Source organism: Heterodontus francisci, chromosome 5 (assembly GCF_036365525.1).
Source record: "Heterodontus francisci isolate sHetFra1 chromosome 5, sHetFra1.hap1, whole genome shotgun sequence".
In the NCBI taxonomy this organism is placed as follows: Eukaryota; Metazoa; Chordata; class Chondrichthyes; order Heterodontiformes; family Heterodontidae; genus Heterodontus; species Heterodontus francisci.
In genome coordinates this window covers 110,227,639-110,249,506 of record NC_090375.1, presented here as the reverse complement: position 1 = coordinate 110,249,506, position 21,868 = coordinate 110,227,639, and the positions used below count along the sequence as shown (strand labels likewise).

At 42.0% G+C, this 21,868-nt stretch overlaps 1 protein-coding gene across 2 annotated transcripts in view; it reads right to left on the bottom strand.

The window, feature by feature from the left end:
• LOC137369591 (sodium/potassium-transporting ATPase subunit beta-1-interacting protein 3) overlaps positions 1–11,494 on the bottom strand; it is a 693,785-nt gene extending 682,291 nt beyond the window's left edge. For both annotated transcript variants that reach the window (XM_068030897.1, XM_068030898.1), the window contains exon 1: positions 11,192–11,494. In XM_068030897.1, coding sequence (XP_067886998.1) covers positions 11,192–11,245 — 54 coding nt within the window. In that variant the 5' untranslated portion in view covers positions 11,246–11,494. The remainder of the gene's footprint in view (positions 1–11,191) is intronic.
• Between the last annotated feature and the right edge of the window lie 10,374 nt (positions 11,495–21,868).

Genomic DNA, 21,868 nt, shown 5'->3' with positions numbered 1-21,868 from the left:
TGGTGGAGCTTACCACACTGTGCCTGAATGAAAAGCTGCAGACGCCGACCTAAATTCTGAGGGCAAGGTCCAGACAGGTTGTCTGCAGCTGTAAGGGTGAACCTGTAGTATTCACCCCAATCTGCTGTTGAGAGTTGAAGTGACACATAACTACTCTGCTAGAGGTTCCCAATATTGGCAAGAGAAATTTGACAGCATTTGCAACCTCAGTTCCCAACTATGCTATAAGTGCTGTAAATAAGGGAAATAGACTTTTGGCTAGGAACTTTCTTGAATCTTCCCAAGAATTTCAATTAAATTTGCATCAACTCTTAGCTGAGGTTTTATAAGGGTGAATTGATTGGAATTCCTAAAGTAGCCCATGAAGTCCCCCAGATATGCCCCCTTAATGTAAAGGGAGTGGAAAAGACTTGCCCACTCACCCCAATATCCAGCTCCAGTGATCTCTCTGCACAACACTGTGGCCCAGATTGGAATTTCAAAGTTTCCAGGGGTAATTTCTCCAGCCTGCTTTTGTCCTCCCCTTAGAATCAAGACTGCATTGCCAGAGGTTTGATAACAACAATACCACAACAATTTGCATTTATATAAGCAACTTTAACGTAGAAAACTGGACCAGGGAGGAGTAACCACAAATTTGTTGAACTAGGTGGATTTTAAGGATAGCCCTAAAAGAGAACAGTGAGGTGGAGAGGTGGATGGGCTTAGTCAGGAAAAGTCCAGAGTGCATTGACAAAATGGCTGAAGGCGCATCCACCAACAGTGGAGCAAAGGGAGAGTATGTGCACAAAAGGCAGGAGTTAGAAGAATGGAGAGTTGGAATGGAAGGTTGTAGGCTGAAGGATATTTCAGAGAAAGGGAAGTGTGAGGCCATGAAGGAATTTAAACACAAGGATAAGAATTTTAGGTTGGAGGCATTGGGTGACCGAGAGCCAACGTAAGTTGGCATGGATAGAGATGAAGGAAGATGGGCACAAAGGGCCAGTTTAGGCACATCCCATTCATTGGAATAGTCAAGTCTGGTAACGTCCTTGCATTGCCAGCCAGTCAATATGGTGGGACAGTTTTCTCTGCGTGCAACAAAATAATAAATGTGGTTGTGAAGAATGGAAATGGTATATGTATAGCAGAAATTCTCTCCTATACTGTGTGGTAGAAATAAGCTTAACAAGAGGGAACTTACATATTAAAATGGGACAAGATAAAAATTAAAAATCTGAAATGCTGCTAAATAACAGACTTTAAGAATTATGTCAAACTTGTAATGGTTCTTGTTGGTGATTCTTGAAAGAAACCAAAACATTCTATTCTTGTTCTAATTTTGATTTCAATTAAGAATGTTACTGTCATCCATGTCATTTTTGTTTTGCATAATTTTTGGTCTTTTTCTTTTATTTCCTGAAGGCATTAACAAATGCTGGGGTGCAGTTCTGCAAATGTTAGGAGCTCTTCAGTACCTTACTTAAAATAGCCATTATTTAGATATGAATGTGGACAGTGACTGTCAGCAAACAACTCAACCATTGGATGGGGAATATTTTGGTAAAGTCCAGTCCTGTCCTCACCCTATGTCCACACATGTGCACTTTCCACCAGGAGTCACTGGCTAGTAATCAGGAGTAACAGCCCTGGATAATTTTGTCCTTTGAAGCTGTAGTCAATTAAAATCCCACCAAAGATTAATTCATTCAACACAGATTAGAGACTGAATCTGGGAGCTTCCTGATCTACAAAGCTCAGTACCACATGAGACAGTGCAGGTACCAAATGAGCATCTGAAGGCGCAGATACTGACTGTCATCTGATCAACACTGAAACATATTCAAGTTGACATCAGTGTTGTAGCTTGCATGGTGTATTTTCTTTACATGCTCAGCGTTCTGCTTTCTGCAGCTGCTTGGGATTGAGAAATCAGCAAATTAAACATATATCCCACTGATCTGTATGAAATATCCTGGGTGTTTTTATTTATGCTAAGCTTTATTTCTGTAAACTATGTAGATAGTGCTATTTACTGGAATGAAAAGGTTAGGGTTTACAAATGTTTTATAAGAGTAAAAGGTAAAGAAAAACTCCTGCATCTACAAAAGTTGTTCTCCAAGTATAATGTGAATGAAAAGCATGTTTTCCTCTGACGATTATTCTAATAGCATTTGTTCGGTACAAAGATACTTATTTTACATTTAAACTTCTGGGACACTCTAAGCACAGAGAGGATTTGTTGAGTCAGCTGGCACAATAAGGTCTCTGCATTCAGATTTCTCCAATCTGAGCGCTTGGGGTGCAAGAAAGTATATAGTACAATGACAAAGGAGATAAGCCTGCTTTCCTAATTCTATTAATAAAAATGCAAAACAGGTTCTGTTTTTCATAAATGAAGAGTACTTTTTATAATATTATAAATGCTGCCTAACTAACTATACATACGTGCTGTTCACATGATTAAAATACAACCTGAGCCTCACATCACACAGGCACTTTAAGCTTACACTTGATCCACTATGTGAAAGAAAGAGTCTTCCCCTGAGAAAATCCCCATCTGGACAATATGAACCATGACGCTTTCAAGCTAAAGGGTACCAGCTTAGCAGACTCCCTTGTTTAATTCTTTCTTCATATTAGCTGCCTTCGATTATGCTTGTCTTTGGAGGGATTGAATGATTCCAGAGACTGTTTTTCAGCCTCTAGTAACTCTGAAAGGCAAAGGCTAAAAGAGCGCACCACTTACACTCAAAATTTTCATCATTTAGAAATAATCACTTTCTAATACCATGGATTTCATTCAAATTTACCAGCTGTAAGGGAGGGAAGATAACTTTTGTTTACATATCAACCACCACCACCACACCTTAACACTAGAAATAAAGCATGAACTGGACTGAACTAAGAAGCACTATAGTTCAGCCTTTGGAAGTAAAAGTGAGATCTTAACCTTTGTTAGTAGTGTACTTTTTTATCTGTTGTACGCAATCATATTTTTATAGTCACTGAATATTTTACAATAAAATAAGAATAATTTTTTGAACTAATAGAATGTTTCATATCAATACTGTAAACTCTCAATAAGTGAAATAAATTCCAATATGATCATGCTACTGATATTTGAACATTTTTTTCATAGTACTACTTAAGTGCTTCCGGAAAAGGGTAACAATGGACTTCAAGGTAATCAAATTGTAAGCACATCTTTGAAGTGTACAATTCACCCCAAATGTTTCCCAGATATAGGCATGTATAACAATCCAACATTCAGGTCATAAACCATCCAAAGCAGTTGATCCATATTGGTAATTAAGCAGTAGACATCATTAACTGGCCATTGTCGCTGTTGTTTCTACCAGACCCTGCACTGTAGTGAAATTCACTAAGATTAGATTGGCTTCGATATTTAATGATTTCAAGCAGCACCAACTGTTTATGGGACTGTATTGGCTGCTTCTCTTGATTTCTTTCTCAATATCAACAGAGGCTAAAGAAGCAGGGGATCCAAATATTAGCATCTCAAACACATGAAAAAACATTTGGAACTGCTAAACTGCTGGGAGTTATGATTTTATCACAAGATAATATCCTTAAAAAGTATGGCTCCACATTACTTTAGGATTAACAATTCTGAAACACTGACTGATATATCAGAATAATTTGTATGCAGCATGGCACTTTTACTGGAAAAATATGAAGATTGGTAAATGCACTACCAGTGTGCAGCTGATCCATGCAGACTGGGATAGTCTCAAGTTTGATCCTTAGTCTACAGTGAGTACACTTATCTCAGCCAGACAATGGAAAGTTGAGAAGAAACTTGCATTTATATAGCACCTTTCATGACCTCAGGATGTCCCAAAGTACTTTACAGCCAATCAAGTTATTTTCTGAAGTGTAGCCATTATTACAATGTAGGGAAACACAGCAGCCAATTTGCACACAGCAAGGTCCCACAAAATGATAATGACCAGATAACCTGTTTTTTGTGATGCGAACTGAGGCATAAATATTGGCCAGGATGCCAGAGACAACTCCTCTGCTCTTCTTCACAATAGTGAGGGTAAGTTCTTTTACAGTCGCATGAAAGAGCAGACATAATGCTGCAAAAGATCTCAGTGCCCTGGAGCTGGAGAGGAAGGAATCAGCCAGAGATCCTGCTCTTGATCATTATCCAGTGACTTTTGCTGGAAAGTACATGTGTGGCATTAGGTGAGGACAGGATTGGCAATGACTATGATGGCCGATGGTCAATTAGTCTGCTGATACTCATAATCTAAGTTCGCACATGAATGAATGACTATTTAAGCAAGGTCCTGGAGATTTGGCCCCCTGAGGCAGGATCGGAGGCAGAGGGGGAACGGAGTACCAGAACAGGTGGTGGTGGGGGGGGGAGGGGGGTGGGAGGGAACGTCGCGTCCCCACCACCGCCCCGCTGCCAAGCGATCTTCTCAGGGTTGGGATAGGCCAACGATTGCCTTCCCGCCCAGAGGCCAATTGAGGCTTAACAGTCAATTAAGGGCCTCTTTCCGCCACCGCTAGGATCTTACCAGTGGCGGGGGAGCCTCTGCAGCATGGGGAGGGCACCTTGTAACACGAGGCGCACTCCCTGCAGGCTTGGGTGGGATTCCCTCCTCTGTGGGCAATCTGTGGCCTACAGAGGATCCCCGCTATGAACCTGTTTACCCCCAGGGACCCGCCTCCCCCTGGAGTACACGATCACCTCCCCACCCCACCGGGGACTTCTGGACTAGCCCTGGCAACCCCGCCTCACTCACCTTGGGTCTGGCGTTCCAGTGCTGGGCCTGGGTCCAAGACCTCTGCAACACCAGCAGTGGTCACTGTTCCCGGTGGCACTGCGCATACTGCTGAGCTGCCGGCCCTCTGATTGGCCAGCAGCTCTTGGAGGCTGGCTCCCCATCTTTAAAGGGACAGGGATCCCGGCTCCTGAAACGTTGATTTAAAAAGACCGGAGAATCGCTCCGGGGGCGGCGGTGGGGGGGGTGGTGGTGCATGGGGGGCACGAAAAGGCTGTGGCAGGGGTGCCCCCACCTTTTCGACCCAGTGCCGGGACCTCCGCCTCCAGCACAAAATCCAGCCCCACATGTGGAACCCTACCCTATGAAGAATTTTTGCCTTCCAGACAGGAAGGGAAACAAATGGAGAAAATATAAAAATATTGTATCTGAAGAGACCTCTAATTGATAAGACTTGTATACATTACTGTATATTTAATTTCTATGGCACAGTACTGACTCTGCTGCTATGAAGTCTCTCACTCACTCTCCATACTCAAATATACATTATGTACAAGAGTTGTGGCACACATTAACTGCCGGCTGTGGCATTTACCCATCAAAGATGCACTGTTCAAGTAGCAGATAGCAGTGTCCTAATCAACAACAGTAGTACCATAAAGCCACTATGCCAGTAACTTTCTTTCATTGCCCCATTATCACAAAATACTGTTGCATCATTATCACAATCATAATGGAAGATCTTTTCTGTGGGGAAATTCTACAGACTGATTAGCAGGCTAACTGCCTGAGACAACTAGCATTAATCTTTAAATAATGCCTTGATAATGGAAAAAATATACTTTATAATTTAACCAAAATCAATGAGAATATTTGCATTCTGATTGGTTGTATTCAAAAACTAATTAGGGACTCCTTAATGCAACTATGCAGCTCACAAGCAACAACTTCACAGTGAACTACAAACCTATTATAAGCAATTATAAGCATTCTTACACAGACTCTGTCATTAATCCAAGCTTCATTTCTGTGCTCAAGAAACTGCACAGAAATAAGATTCTTCATATCACATTCAATGTTTTCCAAAGAAAGACCTCCACTTTCTTTCATTTTTTGAAGTACTGTGCACATAAAAATTGCATACACTGGACATTGGACAGATTGTTATGACACTTCTAAGTAGATTAGAACAGATCCAGAATGGTTAATCTGTCAAATTCATTACCAGAACCCACAAAAGAATGTGCCATCAGTGCTATAAACCTTTATTCACACTAAGGTCAAACAGGAATAATGGACTCTGGCTGTCCTGTTTCAGGGACTGAAAGTAGCAACCTTATTGAAGGATGAAATATAGTCTTTCAGTTTAACTTGCATTTTCTTAGTTTCCCAGTACACTGTATGCATCAGTCCGTTAATATGTTAATGGTTTATAATAGCAGTTTACATCAGAGTGAGAGTGCACTATCTTTCTCCCTCTCACAGCACCTCTATGCTTGACCAGTACTTGTATATCCTAGGCATGAAGGAATTTCACAACCACACTTTCATCCCTAAATGAACTCCTTCCTAATACATAAATAAAAATACAGAACGCTGGAAATACACAGCAAGTCAGGTAACTTCTGTGGAGAGAGAAATAGGGTTAACATGTCAGGTCGATGACATTTTGTCAGAACTCCCTCCCTTTAAAAAGGACAAACTTGTGGTGTCCTCTCTGCCTACTATCAGCCCACCCTCATCTCTTAAAGTTTTGCCCCTAAAGTAGTATAGTTTCCCCTAGTTCCATCCAGACCTCACAAGAATCATTTTGTTCCACGAGACTCACATTCTTTCTCCTGATATCCTTCTAATATACTCAACACTCAATTCTCAACACTCCACTGCAGTTTGGTTGGCTGAATTCTCACCAGTATCATCAATTGGGCCCAGTTCTCAATCTCTGCTTTGTTTCCTTACATTTGAACAGTGCTTACATTTCAAAAGTACTTCATCGACGATGAAGCACTTAGAAATTTCCTGAGGACAAGAAAGGCACTAATTTGGGATTCCAAAAGACTGAGTCATGCATAACTAGCCTCATATAATTCTTTGAAGAGTTAACAGGAAGAGTAGACCAAGGTAATATAGGATGTCATATACCTTGATTTTCAAAAGGCCTTCAATAAGGTACCACATGGTCAGCTCATGACAATGGTTAGGGAATGTGGCATCAGGGGCACATGACTGAATGAATAGCAAATTGGCTAAAAAATAGAAAGCAGAGAGTAAAGGTGAAGAGTAGTTATTCAGATTGGAGGAAAGTAGAAAGCAGTGTTCCACAAGGATCAATACTGGGACCACTGTTATTCATATTTTAGATGAATGATATGGACTTAGGAACCACTATCAAAATTTGTAAATGATACCAACCCCGAGGTGGGCTGGGGGGGCGAGGCTGCAGCAGCGGGTATAGATAACAAGAAGAATGCAACACAATACAAGAAAGACTTGCATTTATATAGCACCTTTCACAACCAGGGATGTCTCAAAGCACTTTACAGCCAATGAAACACTTTTGAAGTGTAGTCACTGTTGTAATATGAGAAACATGGCAGTCAATTCAAACTCCCACAAACAGCAATGTGGTAATGATGAGATAATCTGTTTTCCCTGCTGTTAGAGTCATAGAGAGAAACAACACAGAAACAGGCCCTTCGGCCCACCGAGTCTGTGCCAACCATCAACCACCCATTTATACAAATCATACATTAATCCTATATTCCCTACCACATCCCCACCCTCCCTCAACTCTCCTTCCACCACTAGGGGCAATTTACAATAGCCAATGTACCTATCAACCTGCAAGTCTTTGGCTGTGGGAGGAAACCAGAGCACCCAGTGGAAACCCACGTGGTCACAGGGAGAACATGCAAACTCTGCACAGGCAGTACCTAGAATTGAACCTGGTTCACTGGAGCTGTGAGGCTGCAGTGCTAACCACTGTGCCACTGTGCCACTCTATGTCAATTAAAGGATAAATATTGACCAGGAGATAAGTATAAGTCCCCTGGTCTTCTTGTGGGATCATTTACATCCACCTTAGAGAGGAGACAGGGTTTGAGTTTAATATCTCATTTGAACGATGGTACCTCTGGTATGCAGTATTCCCTTACTACTGCACTGGGCAGTCAACCAAGATTTTTGTGCTCAAGTCATGAAGTGGGACATGAACAACAACCTTTGATTCAGGTACAAGCATGCTATCAAGTGAGCCACAGCTGACACACAAGAAGAGATTGGAAAACTTGCAGACTGGACAGTTAGGTGGTAAATGAACTTTAACATAGATAAGTGTGAGGTGATTTACTTTGGTAGGAAAAATAAAAAAATCGCCTACACATTAAAAAATTAAAAAAACTGAATGGGGTAGAAGAACAGAGGGATCTAGGGATACAGGTGAACAAATCATTAAAAGCAGCATCGTGGGGCAGCAAAACAATTTAAAATGTTAACAAAACACTGGGATTTATTCTAAGGGTATAAAATTCAGAAGTAATGAAGTTATGTTAAACTTGTATAGGATCCCTGTCAGGTTGCACTTACACTACTGTGCACACATCTGATCTCCTTACAATAAAAAGAACGTATAAGTACTTGGAAAAGTGAAAAAAAGATTTACAAGTATGGGACCATAACTGAGAGATTGCAGCTATCAGGAAGGGTTGAATAAGTAGGGGAATTTTTCTTTAGAAAAGAGAAGACTTAAAGATAATTTGATGGAGGATTTTAAAATTCTGAATGAGTTGGACAGGGTTGATGCAGACAGAATGTTTCCATTTATGGGAGAATCCAAAAATAGGAGTCCAAGCATACAAGATATTTACTAGTAAATCCAATGGGGAAAAAAGGAGAAATTTCTTTATTCAAGTGAGTGATTAGAATATGGAACTCACTACTACAAGATGTGGTTCAGGCAAATAGCTTAGATACTTTCAAAAAGAAACTAGACAAGTACATGAGAGAAAAAGGGATAGAAAGATATGCTGAAAGGCTGAGATGAGGTAGATAGAATGGGAGAAGACTCATGCCCAGAGTAAACATCAGCTCACTGTCATTCAGCCACCAATACAGCTGTCCATGACAGTGACAAAAAAATGGAAAATAAAAGCTTTAAAATCACTACAGGAATAAATATACCAATGACAAATTTGGTTAGAAATAAAATGAATGATAAAATGTACAGAATTTAGAAACCTATCAATTTAAAACAAAATACAGAGGTTCCTAAATTGATCAGTGCAGTAATACAGGAACATGATGTGATACTGAGCCACATTGATCAGAAAAATCAGGTTCACCTCTGGTCTGTGCTGTGTTAGCTAATCTCAGCCCAGATAATAATGGGAAACAATTGGTTACAAAGTACTTCTGAGATAAGGAGGAGAAAATACGAGCCATGCTTCCTACTCAGGATTACAATTCATGATTCCCTGCTGGAAACTGTGTGAGGACAGAATGGGCTCAGTTGTAATATTCCCCATAATGGGTAGACTGCTATATGCAAAGAACGTTCACTTGTTTGAAGTATAGGTTGGCTGTTGGTGTCTACAGACCCTTACCCAAGCACGAGTCTATAACTTCAGAAGACCATGGAAGAAATTACAGGGGGTGGGAGGAATGAGAAAAGAACAAAAAATTAAGCGTTTAGTCATGGAATCTGTTGAAAAAGGATGATGCTGTAGAGCCAATGTATTTATATTTTAACAAGCGGCTTAGGTAGAGGAAAGTCGGCTTTTCAGTCCTGTATACCATCCCAATAATACGAACCAATCCTATAATTTCACACGTTATTGCTGAGTTGATCCCTCTATACAGCTGCACGCATAGTCATTATACCATTGTGCTGAAAACCTATTAGAATCAATTAATAACTGGGCTTGAGGCAGTTCGGTCTAGAAACGGTTCACTTCTCAGCTCATAAAATCATTGGAAGCCTGTATCACAGAGATAACCCAACAAAATAGGGTCCAGGATTCAGCTCCGAATTCTTAAAGTAAGCAATTTCTAATGTAAAGGATATCATATTTTTCCATTTATTCAAACGAATATGATCTGAGCGTCGGGTTGCTATGGTGCAAACGCTGAAAAAAAAATCATTAGGCACTTTTGCTCTGAACATCCCAGGTGCAAAATACATTAGCAGGGCTACACTGCACCTGCTTTCTGTGCTCACACCAGCAGGCATTCGGCAATCGCTGCCTTTGTCAGCTGCATTATCCATCCAGTCCTATTTCATTTTATTCACGAATAGCCAGATGCTTCCTCTATTTAAAAAATCAATAGGATGGCAAGCTTGCTGCATCTAACACATTATTTAGCCAACAATTATCCCATTTTAATTCTTGGTTTCCGAAGACCTGTCCTTTCTGCACAGAACAAACATTCGCTCTGTTACTATGTTGCTGGGTGCACTTCCTGCTTCAACGATGTAACACTCCGAAAATTACCAAGCATGATATATAAAAATATATTACTGGAATTCACAGTACAGCTTGCAGGGTGCGATTTAAACACACACACACACACACACACAAAAAAAAGATCTAAACCGATTTTCGCAACAAATCATATGTTGAAAAGATAATTTCATTTCAGGCTGCATCCGCCTTCTTTAATTATTGTATACTCAAAGAACCATCATTTATGCCCAGTGAAATTATCTAGAGACCGCGGGTTCCCAACATTAGGTTCCCCGACCACTTTTGCGACTCCCGGTCGCCTCATGTCAGAAACGAGTAGAGGCTGGGAAATGAATAGCTCCCTATATTTGTCTTCATGATGTTGATGTGAGGTTTGAGGCCAACAGTTTACTGGTCATTGCCAGTATATTGATGGGTTTAGGTAATGTCAGAAAAGAGATCTTAATCCAAAAAAACAGCTGATCCGCAGCAGAGCAACACAAACTGAACTGTCAGCGCCCTTCAAAGCACCGACATCAAATGTAAAAGACCGGACAGAAAACAAGCACGATTTTTACTCCAGTTTCACACCACACCGCCAACAAGCAAACAGACCGCGATTAAGATACAACAAAGAGATTGTAGGATAAAGAGACCAAATGAAAGAAACCCCAACAAAGGCGTTAGGTTTCTATAGATACATATCTGAAACCAGGTGTCCTGTCCCTTACGTTAGATAATGATGTGTACCAACACTCAACACTCATCAAACATCGGATCTTATCAAATATATTACCCAAGTGGCACACTCGGTTCTACCGTGTACTCAATAAGCAATGTTGCAGATTTAAAAAAAAACAATCGTTTGTGTTATAGTTCTTTTCTTTTGCTGCTAATAAATCTAAAATTCTTCAATCCCTTCAGTCGTGGGATCACCAAATGTCCCAGCTCGCTTTTTAACAATGATCACACACTAAGCAAAAGTACAATGGGTGGCAGTGTTATACTCACCAGCTGTAAAGTGCAGAGGAATATTAAAGTACATCGACCTGTGCAGCAACCCATTCCGGCCAGAGAAAAAGTCTTGGAGGAAGAATCTTATGGGGCTTTTCCCTACACCGGCTGAATCGGAACCAGCGAGTCTGATTAACAGATTGAAGAGGCTGTTGTAAACTGGCACTCCATATACACGGCACAAATAAAGGAGAATAAATAGAGGGAAGGCAGCTCCAATCCAACAGCGCTGGCAACGGCACGGATGACAAGTCTCTTTCTCTGTTCGAATCCCCTGTTACTTGCTGCGCGCTTGCAAAGCTCGATCCGATCACTAGCCGAAGAAGCTTCAATATGAAATGGAAAGCTAGGATGGCCAGGGTTAATGGGCTGGGTCAAAGAAAGTTGAATTGAGTTGGTGGGATTTTCTGAAACGTGACTCGTCAGGGCGCTCTGGGCGGGGCTTCTCCTCACCAAATATGATTAATACAAAAAAGCAGAGGGGTTAGTGTAACCTTCAGAGTTGGAAACGCTGGGGTTGGGGGCTGAGGTGGGAGATTGTTGGGGATAAACGATCAGTTTGAGAACTGAGGACTGGGAACAGTTTGGAGAATTTGTAGAAGGACCGGGATGGGGAGAACGAAATGATGTTAGAATGCAGTGTTGTCCAACATATGGCCCACGGGCCAGTATCTGGCTCGCCAAAGGTTTCCATCCAGCCCGTAGATGTAAAGTGTACCTGGGTCGTTCCTCATCCTCACCAGGGCTCTGTGACTGGAGATGAGAAATTTCCCAGTGTCAGACCTGCTTTTAAAAATATCGAGCTGTCAGTTTCACAGCTGACAGCTGCTGACATCGAGAACAGCCGTTTCAAAAACTTGGCGGACTCGGGGTTTATTAAAAGTTGCTGGAAAACCATCCAGTCTGCACGGTGAAGGGATGAATGTTGAAGGTGGTGGATGGGGTGCCAATCAAGAGTGTAGCTTTGTCCTGGATGGTGTCGAGTTTCTTGAGTGTTGTTGGAGCTGCACCCATACAGGCAAGTGGAGAGTATTCCATCACACTCCTGACTTGTGCCTTGTAGATGGTTGACAGGCTTTAGGGAGTCAGGAGCTGAGTCGCTTGCCGCAGAATGCCTGGTCTCTGACCTGCTCTTGTAGCCATGGTATTTATGTAGCTGGTCCAATTCATTTTCTGATCAATGGTAACCCCCAGGTTGTTGATAGTGGGGGATTCTGTGATGTAATGCCATTGAACATCAAGGGGAGATGGTTAGAATCTCTCTTGTTGGAGATGGTCATTGCCTGCCACTTGTATGGTGGAAATGTTACTTGCCACTTATCAGTCCAAGCCTGGATGCTGACCAGGTCTTGCTGCATCTGGTCACAGGCTGCTTCATTAACTGAGGAGTCACTAATGGTGCTGAACATTATGCAATCATCAGTGAACATCTCCACTTCTGACCTTATGATGGAGGGAAGGTCATTGATGAAGTACTGTATACTTCCCACCTGCATTAGACCTTCCAAAATGCATTACCTCACATTTGTCCGGATTAAACTCCATCTGCTATTTCTCCGCTCAAGTCTCCAACCGATCTATATCCTGCTGTATCCTGACAATCCTCATCACTATCCACAACTCCACCAACCTTTGTGTCATCTACAAACTTACTAATCAGACCAGATACATTTTCCTCCAAATCATTTATATATAATACAAACAGCAAAGGTTCCAGCACTGATCCCTGCAGAACACCACGAGTCACATCCCTTCATTCAGAAAAGCACCCTTCCACTGCTACCCTCTGTCTTCTATGACCGAACCAGTTCTGTATCCATCTTGCCAGCTCACCTCTGATCCTGTATGACTTCACCTTTTGTACCAGTCTGCCATGAGGGACCTTGTCAAAGGCTTTACTGAAGTCCATATAGACAACATCCACTGCCCTTCCTTCATCAATCATCTTCGTCACTTCCTCAAAAAACTCAATCAAGTTAGTGAGACATGACCTCCCCTTCACAAAACCATGCTGCCTCTCGCTAATAAGTTCATTTGTTTCCAAATGGGAGTAAATCCTGTCCCGAAGAATCCTCGCTAATAATTTCCCTACCACTGACGTAAGGCTCACCGGCCTATAATTTCCTGGATTATACTTGCTACCCTTCTTAAACAAAGGAACAACATTGGCTATTCTCCAGTCCTCTGGGACCTCACCTGTAGCCAATGAGGATACAAAGATTTCTGTCAAGGCCCCAGCAATTTCTTCCCTTGCCTCCCTCAGTATTCTGGGGTAAATCCCATCAGGCCCTGGGGACTTATCTACCTTAATGCTTTGCAAGACGCCCAACACCTCCTCCTTTTTGATAACGACATGACCCAGACTATCTACACTCTCCCTAGACTCATCATCCACCAGGTCCTTCTCTTTGGTGAATACTGATGCAAAGTACTCATTTAGTACCTCACCCATTTCCTCTGGCTCCTCACATAGATTCCCTTCTCTGTCCTTGAGTGGGCCACCCCTTTCCCTGGTTACCCTCTTGCTCTTTATATATGTATAAAAAGCCTTGGGATTCTACTTAATTCTGTTTGCTAATGACTTTTCATGACCCCTTTTAGCCCTCCTGACTCCCTGCTTAAGTTCCTTCCTACTGTCTTTATATTCCTCAAGGGCTTCGTCTGTTCCCAGCCTTCTAGCCCTTATGAATGTTTCCTTTTTCTTTTTGACTAGGCTCACAATATCCCTCGTTATCCAAAGTTTCCGAAACTTGCCAAACTTATCCTTCATCCTCACAGGAACATGCTGGTCCTGGATTCTAATCAACTGACGTTTGAAAGACTCCCACATGTCAGATGTTAATTCATCCTCAAACAGCCGCCCCTAATCTAAATTCTTCAGTTCCTGCCTAATATTGTTATAATTAGCCTTCCCCCAATTTAGTACCTTCACCCGAGGACTACTCTTATCCTTATCCACAAGTACCTTAAAACTTACGGAATTATGGTCACTCTTCCCGAAATGCTCCCCTACTGAAACTTCGACCACCTGGCCGGGCTCATTCCCCAATACCAGGTCCAGTACGGCCCCATCCCTAGTTGGACATATTGTTTCAAGAAGCCCTCCTGGATGCTCCTTACAAATGCTGCCCCATCAAAGCCCTTAGCACTAAGTGAGTCCGATCAGCCACTGTCGGGAGCTCCCTTCCACAAGCCGGTGCTTCTTCTGACTCCCTCCTCAAGCCGCAGGAATCAAAAATCGCATAGAGGATCTACTTAACCTTTTACTTTAAAGCCTTAATTATTGTTACAGGAAATAATAAAGCAGGCTTAGTAAAGTTTTGAGCCTAATATAAGGCTTCAGTGGATTACCGGCAAGATCTTCCTGTTGGGAGCAGTGCTGTTCTGCAACCTCGTTGAATATTTGTTGATTAAAACAGGGACGTTGCAAATTGAGACATGTTAGTACTGGCTGATTCCGTCCACGGCGAGAATTCTTAAACCCCGATATGTCCGATAAGCGAAAACGAGATGCAAGTGTCTAAGAATGGAAGGCAAACAATCGGATTAATGCGAAAGAAGGAAAGCACCTAATTGCATCCTCAAAACATCACATAATTTTTGGCATCCAAAATATTGATCTTGAAAAGTAGTCACTGCTGTTGGGCCAGTTTCTACGTTAAAAATTCGATATAAATGTAACTTGCTGTTATGTCGGCAAACGCAACAGCCAGTTTGCACACAGCACGATCCCACAGAGCAATAACCAGTTGGTTGACGGAAGAATCCCTGCTCTTGCGCGAACTATGAATTGGGATTTTTTACATCGACCTGAATCGGTATACCAGCCTCAGTTAAACACCTCATCTGAAAGTCGGTACCTCAAGTAACACAGCACATTATTAGTATTGAATGGAGTGATCAGCCTGGCATACCTACTCAAGTCCTGGAATGAGATGTGCATCCACAACTAACGCAGACAGTGAGAGTTCTACACATGAATTAATCTGACAATTTTGCCCATTAAAAAATTGTGTTTATATGTAAAGTAGATGAGAATTAAGACACAATATTTTTCAGCAAGGTAATTACAAAAATGTAGTTTTTGGGATAATGTAGTTAAGTGAATAAGGTTGCTTCCCTTTCTTAGAGTGCATGACCCTAACCCTGGGAATGTGTTACTGTCTGTTAATGGTAGCAATGCAGTTTAAGACCAAGTGTATTTTTACCACACCAAAGTGTTTAGTAAATGTTTTTCCTTTTCTTACCAATATTGAACACAAGATCAAAAAAATCAAAGCATTATATAGAACTGCCAGTGTAGTCATTTGAGCAATATATTTCTAAGGAACATTGTGCATTACTCAAGGCCGTTCATCCCCACAACATCAACGATTTCCCCCTTTCTCTGAATGAAACTCCTATCAAGGTGCTTTCATTTCTGTAGGTAATGATACTCAGAATATACAGTAAGTTCCTTGCTCACATAATCGTTCATTCAACCCTTAGTTGTTAAATGATAATTGTCAGACCATGCATTAGGCCATGAAAGTGTTTCTTTTGTCTGTTGCCAACATATTATCAATTGCACTTAACGGAAACACTTCGGTTAACACCTCAGCCATGATCTTATTGGATGGCGGAGCAGGCTTGAATGGTCTACTCCTGCTCCTATTGTTTATGTTCTTACATAACCTTACATATGTCATTTCTATATTTGTCTCAAATTACAGCCTCATGCTATTCACCTAATGGACAAATATCGACAAAAAAAGCCAATGATCATCTGCTAATGTATAGCCTAGTACCACAGTCTATAGCCTTGTAGCCTATTTGGAGATCATATCCATGCAGTTAATTTTCTTTTGGAGATAAAAATCAGTATGAAAACATATGTGGTTCATTTATCTCATTGCTGTTCATGGGACATTGCTGTGCGCAAATTGGCTGTCATATTTTTCCTGCATTACAACAGTGGCAAAACTTCATAAGTATTTAATTTGCTATAAAGTGCTTTGGGATGTCCTGAGGTCATGAAAAGCACGATACAAATGCAAACACTTTACCGCTATGCTATTTCTATTGCCATTTACTGTGCATATAAAATGTGCTTGCTACAATGATAGCATTGTTATCCTTTTGATAGCTGACACTGTTTTTCACAATTGAGATCTGAAACATCCAAGAGATTTTTAAGAAATATTTATGTGTCTCTGAGTATTCACAGTGGAACCCCAGGACTGTGTGAATATTTCCCACACAAAAACCCTTGAAAACCATTGCTTTATGGGGCATAAAAATTCCTCTAATGGGAGAAATGGTCTAGAGACTAAAGAGATGGGCATAGGAATTGCTAAATGAAAAAAGATCAAGGCCCATCTAAACTTTCTACCATCCTGCTACTGATTGTTACAACAACAGTTGTTAACTAATCATGGCAACAAATCTCAATCAATTAGTCTACAACTGACCCAGACATGAGGGGCGGAACTTTATCAAAGTGGTGCAGGCGGGTTTGAAGGTGGGAGAGCTGGCAAATTTGCACTGCAGCACAGCGTGTCAGTTGCCCATTTTACTGGCGACGGCTTCTCTGGTTGTTGTGGCTTCCTGCCCAGTCATGGTGGGCAGGCAATTAAGGTAGTTAAGGAGGCACATGACAGGCAATTATGTGATGCAGTGAAATTTTACCAGAGGTGCATGGGCCTCATGCTGTGTCAGCACCTCATCCAAGCAGATGAGGTGCTGCATAGCAGAAGATCTTGATTGAAGTGGCAGACATTTAAAATTTTGTATAACAGGGTTAAACAGTGAGCAGAAACTCTTGCACACCCACTAACCTGCCATTCTTGAAGCAGAGCAGAATCAAAGGGATTGGAGACAGAGAGGGAAAGTCTTGGAGAACGTCTTCATCATAAAGGCGGAATGAAAATTTGCAGGCTAAGATCCTAGTGTCTGACACTATCTCTGATAATGAGGTTCATCTACTCAAAAATGGGACGGAGCAGTGTGGAAGAGCAGCGGCCCTAGCAGCACAGGTGCACATGGATGCAGAAATGTGGGTCAAAGACAGGAAGGGCCAGAAGGTGATACCTGTGGAATCGAGTACACTGGCAGAGGATCAGCTTCCTGAGCATGTTGGAGCAGCAGTGGCACCAATGGCTTCACTTAATTAGGCAAGTGGTGGCTGATTGTGTGCACTCCTGGAGGGTGACCTAATGGCTCAAGGCTCAGGAGGACATCCTCTTTCAGTAGCTGTCAAGTTACCAATGATCTTCAACTTTCTTGCTTCGGGCTGTTTTCGGGTTTGGCAGCTTACCTATGTGAAGTTTCACAATCAGCAGTCCACAGCCACATATCGCAGGTGATGGATTCACCTTTTGTGAGGACATCTGACTTTGTCACCTTCAGCACAGATGCAGCCAGTCAGAACACAGAGGCCATTGGTTTTGCCTCAATGGAAGAATTCCTTTAGGTGCAAGGTGAGATTGACTGCACACATGTTGCCATCAAAGCTTCCTCATCTCAGCAAGGATCATTCGTCAATAGGAAGGGTTTCCACTCTGTAAATGTGTAGCTGGTGTGCAACCATCGTAAGCACTTCCTTCAGAGTTACACGAGGTTTCCTGGCAGCTGTCATGATTCATTCACTCTGAGGCAGTCACAGGTGTCGCAGCTGTTCCATCCACCAGACAGAGTACGTGAATGGTGTAGTGGTCAATGGTTTGATTCATCTTGGTTTGATTGTATCAGTCTGTCCAATGATCAGTGTTCACTGTGCTTGATTACTTAAGCCTAGTTTGAAACTGAAACAAAAAGAGTGCTGAAAAGTTCCAGTAAACATAAGAGTGTTCTGAAAGACATTGTACTGAAATCTTGTAAGTGCTGAGATATTTTAAAGTACTGTGAATAAACCTGTTGTTGATTTAGAATTAGCATCATATCTACATTGTTCTGAAATAAATCCGATATATAAAATATCCAGCAAAACTGGTGAAAACATAACAAAAAGTGGCTACGAGGATGGTTGAGCAATGTTTAACTTTACCAGCTCCAGAGCCATTTCTTTCAAAGCTGGGAAATCCTCCCAGGTCCTGGGAGCAATGGATTTCAGCGTTCAAGACATATTTGCTTGCTATGGGGATGGACAGTCCGGATGTAGTAGTGATGTGCAAGAAAGCAATATTTGTACATTGTCTCGGAGCAGAAGGCCAGTGCATATTTGATTAGCTCACAGAAGATATGTCTACGTTTGATACGGCAGTAAGTGCTCTCAAAAAATACATCAAGCCAAAGAAAAGTGCGATGATAGAGCAATACGCATTCCGCCAGAGATCCCAGGGACCTGGTGAGACCATTAAACAATACATGCCAGCATTGCAGCAATTGGCGGCTGCAGGTAAATTTGGCACACTAACCAATGAGCTAATTCATGACCAATTAATTGAAAAAACTTCAATCCCATGAATTAGGGAATGTCTCCTCATGGAGGACGATGATTTAACCTTGGAAAAAGCCACAACCTTGGCAGTCCAAATCAAATCTGCAATGTTAGATTCGAAGAGGTAACACACACATGGACCTTTAGACTCAAGGTTGCAGACACAGCTTGCCCAACCAGCTTCAGTGCAAGGATTACGGACAAGGAGACCTCAGCAGCCTCATCAAAACGTGTCCCATCAAGGTCAGTTACCTTCAAAACTCTGCCCAAATTGTGGAAATGCTCATTGAGTCACAATGCCATGTCCAGCTCGAGGGCAAAAAGTGTAACTCATGCCTAGCGTGAAAACATTTTGCAAAGATGTGAAGGTTGTCAAAGAAAAGAACTTCATCAGTTCGACTGGTGGGGGAGTCTCTTTCTGAGAGTGAGGTACAACATGTATTTCCCATCACAAAAAGTAAAGCACCAGGTCACTCTAAGGAGTGCTCAGTCAAGATCGCAGGCATTTCAGTGTCACTTCTGTTGGCGTTAAAGTATCTATTCTGAGTGACAAACTCTACCATTGGTATTTTTCGCAATTCTCTCTCACTCCTGCGACCAACACTCTTCAAGCTTATGATAACTTTATCATTCCAGTTTCGGGGATGATCACAGTTCCAGTACGCTACAAAAATGTCACCTTGGACAGATTCACTTTCTATGTAGCTAAAGGCCGAAGCCTTATGAGGGTAAACCTTTTCGATAGGCTTGGATTCAAACTTGAAGACTCCACCGGAGCACACATTAATAGAATTGATGATGCAGATTATACATGCCAGTATCCTTCCTTATTTACTGGATTTGGGGAGATCAAGGGTACTGTCATGCTCCTTTCATTGACACATCAATTCATCCTGTTACACAAAATTTGAGATGGTTGCCATTTATAATCCGTGCTGCAGTGTCACAGGAGCTAAAACGATTAGAAGCAGATGTATCATTGAGAGAATCAACCCATTGCTATGGATGTCAAATCTAGTCATTGCACGACAAAAAAATGGTGAACTTAGAATAAGCTTTGTTGACTCCCTTAAGGTCAATGCACTCATACCAGACAAGTATCTACTTCCTACAATCCAAGAACTGCCAGCAGCATTTCATGACTCCACAGTCTTCACAAAGCTCGATATTCGACGAGCTATCTTCAGATACTTCGAGAAGAACAAAGCCGATATCTTACAGCTTTTGTTACTCATGAAGGTATGTTTCAGTACCGCAGAATGCCCAATGGTCTAAGTTCAGCATCTAGCACATTCCAGAAGACTATTTCTTCAGTCTTGACGGATGTTGAGGGGACGCTAAACCTACTTGAGGACGTTATTGTCCACAGAAGGGACAAAGCTGAACATGATCAACGATTATCAGCAGTGCTCACTCGACTTGCAAAACACAATTTGACGCTAAACAAGGACAAATGCACATTTGCGGCACCTGAAATTGACTTTCTAGGGTGCAGATTGGCAGCAGCTGGAGTAAAGCCTACACATGACAAAGTCAAAGCCCTTCATGCACTTCCAACACCATCAAATGTGAAAACATTGGCATTGTTCCTTGGTACTACCAACTTTTATCACAAATTTGGGGCGGCACAGTGGCACAGTGGTTAGCACCGCAGCCTCACAGCTCCAGGGACCCGGGTTCAGTTCTGGGTACTGTCTGTGTGGAGTTTGCAAGTTCTCCCTGTGTCTGCGTGGGTTTCCTCCGGGTGCTTCGGTTTCCTCCCACCGCCAAAAGACTTGCAGGTGATAGGTAAATTGGCTGTTACAAATTGCCCCTAGTGTAGATAGGTGGTAGGGCATATGGGATTACTGTAGGGTTAGTATAAATGGGTGGTTGTTGGTCGGCACAGACTCGGTGGGCCGAAGGGCCTGTTTCAGTGCTGTATCTCTAAATAAAAATAAATAAATAAATAATTTATTCATAAGTGCGCAGAGATTGTGGAGCCTCTTCAGAAGCTACTGCTTAAAGATGCTCAATGGGAATGGACAATCGCACAGCAAATAGCATTTGAAACATTAAAGGCGAAAAGGGCATCTTCACCAGTCCTTGCGCATGTCAGCCCACTTGTGCAAACGTATGTCACAGCAGATGCAACAGGAGCTGCAATTGGAGCTGCACTATCACAGTCCATTGATGGATGCGAATGACTAATTGCTTATGTGTCACGCCCGTTATCACAAACTGAATGTAAATACTCTATAGGAGAGCAGGAAGCACTAGCCTGCATCTATGCATGTTAGCAATGGCACATGTGTCTTTTTGGTAGAACGTTTATTCTCCACACTGATCACCAAGCATCGACTACATTGTTAGCTATGTCAGGATCAGGTCATCAACCTCTACGCATTTACAGATGTTCAGATCGTCTACATCAGTATAACTTCGAGGTCGAGTCTCTTGCAGGTTCATGCAACTGAGTAGCTGATATGCTTAGCCGTAATATGGCCGCTGACAGTGTTAGTGATAGTGAAGCAACATACGACATTGACGACTACTTGATCACAGCGATTTTGCTCACGACCGTGAATCTTGTTATGCGAGAGGAGTTGGAGGCAGAGTCAGCAGCAGACAATGTACTGTAGCAAGTAAGTCAGTCCTCAAAACTGAGTGACCTCGTGATATAGGGGAAGAACTGATCCTGTTTTACAGAGTACGCAATGAACTCGCATTGTTTGATGATAACTATATTGCACGCAGAACTCGAGCAGTTATCCCAAAAGCACGACAGAAACATGTATTGCATCTTGCCCTTGAAGGACATCTGGGTGTTGTTAAGATAAAACAACAGTCCCGTGAAGCAGTCTGGTGGCCAGGAATAGATCGCTGTATAGAAGAGTTCATTAGGGACTGTGTAACTTGTACACTCAGTGAAAAATCTGTTAAACCGTGTCCCGCATCTCTACAACAAAACCGTGGCAACAACTCCAAGTTGATATTTTTGAAGAAGTGAAAGCAGCTGCTAGGAATCAATGTTTTTTGCTTGTTGTTCATGATCTACATAGCAAATGGCCAGAAATCACGACAACAAATTCCATTACAACCACTTCAGTCATTGACCTTCTGGACAAGCTGTTTACAAAGTGGGGTTTTCTGGAGACTATCACAACAGACAATGGACCACAGTTTGTTTCCAGTGAAGTCACGGAGCTTCTAGCAAGCTACAGAATTCATCACCATGTGATGTCATGCTATAACCCGCAATCGAATAGTGGCATTGA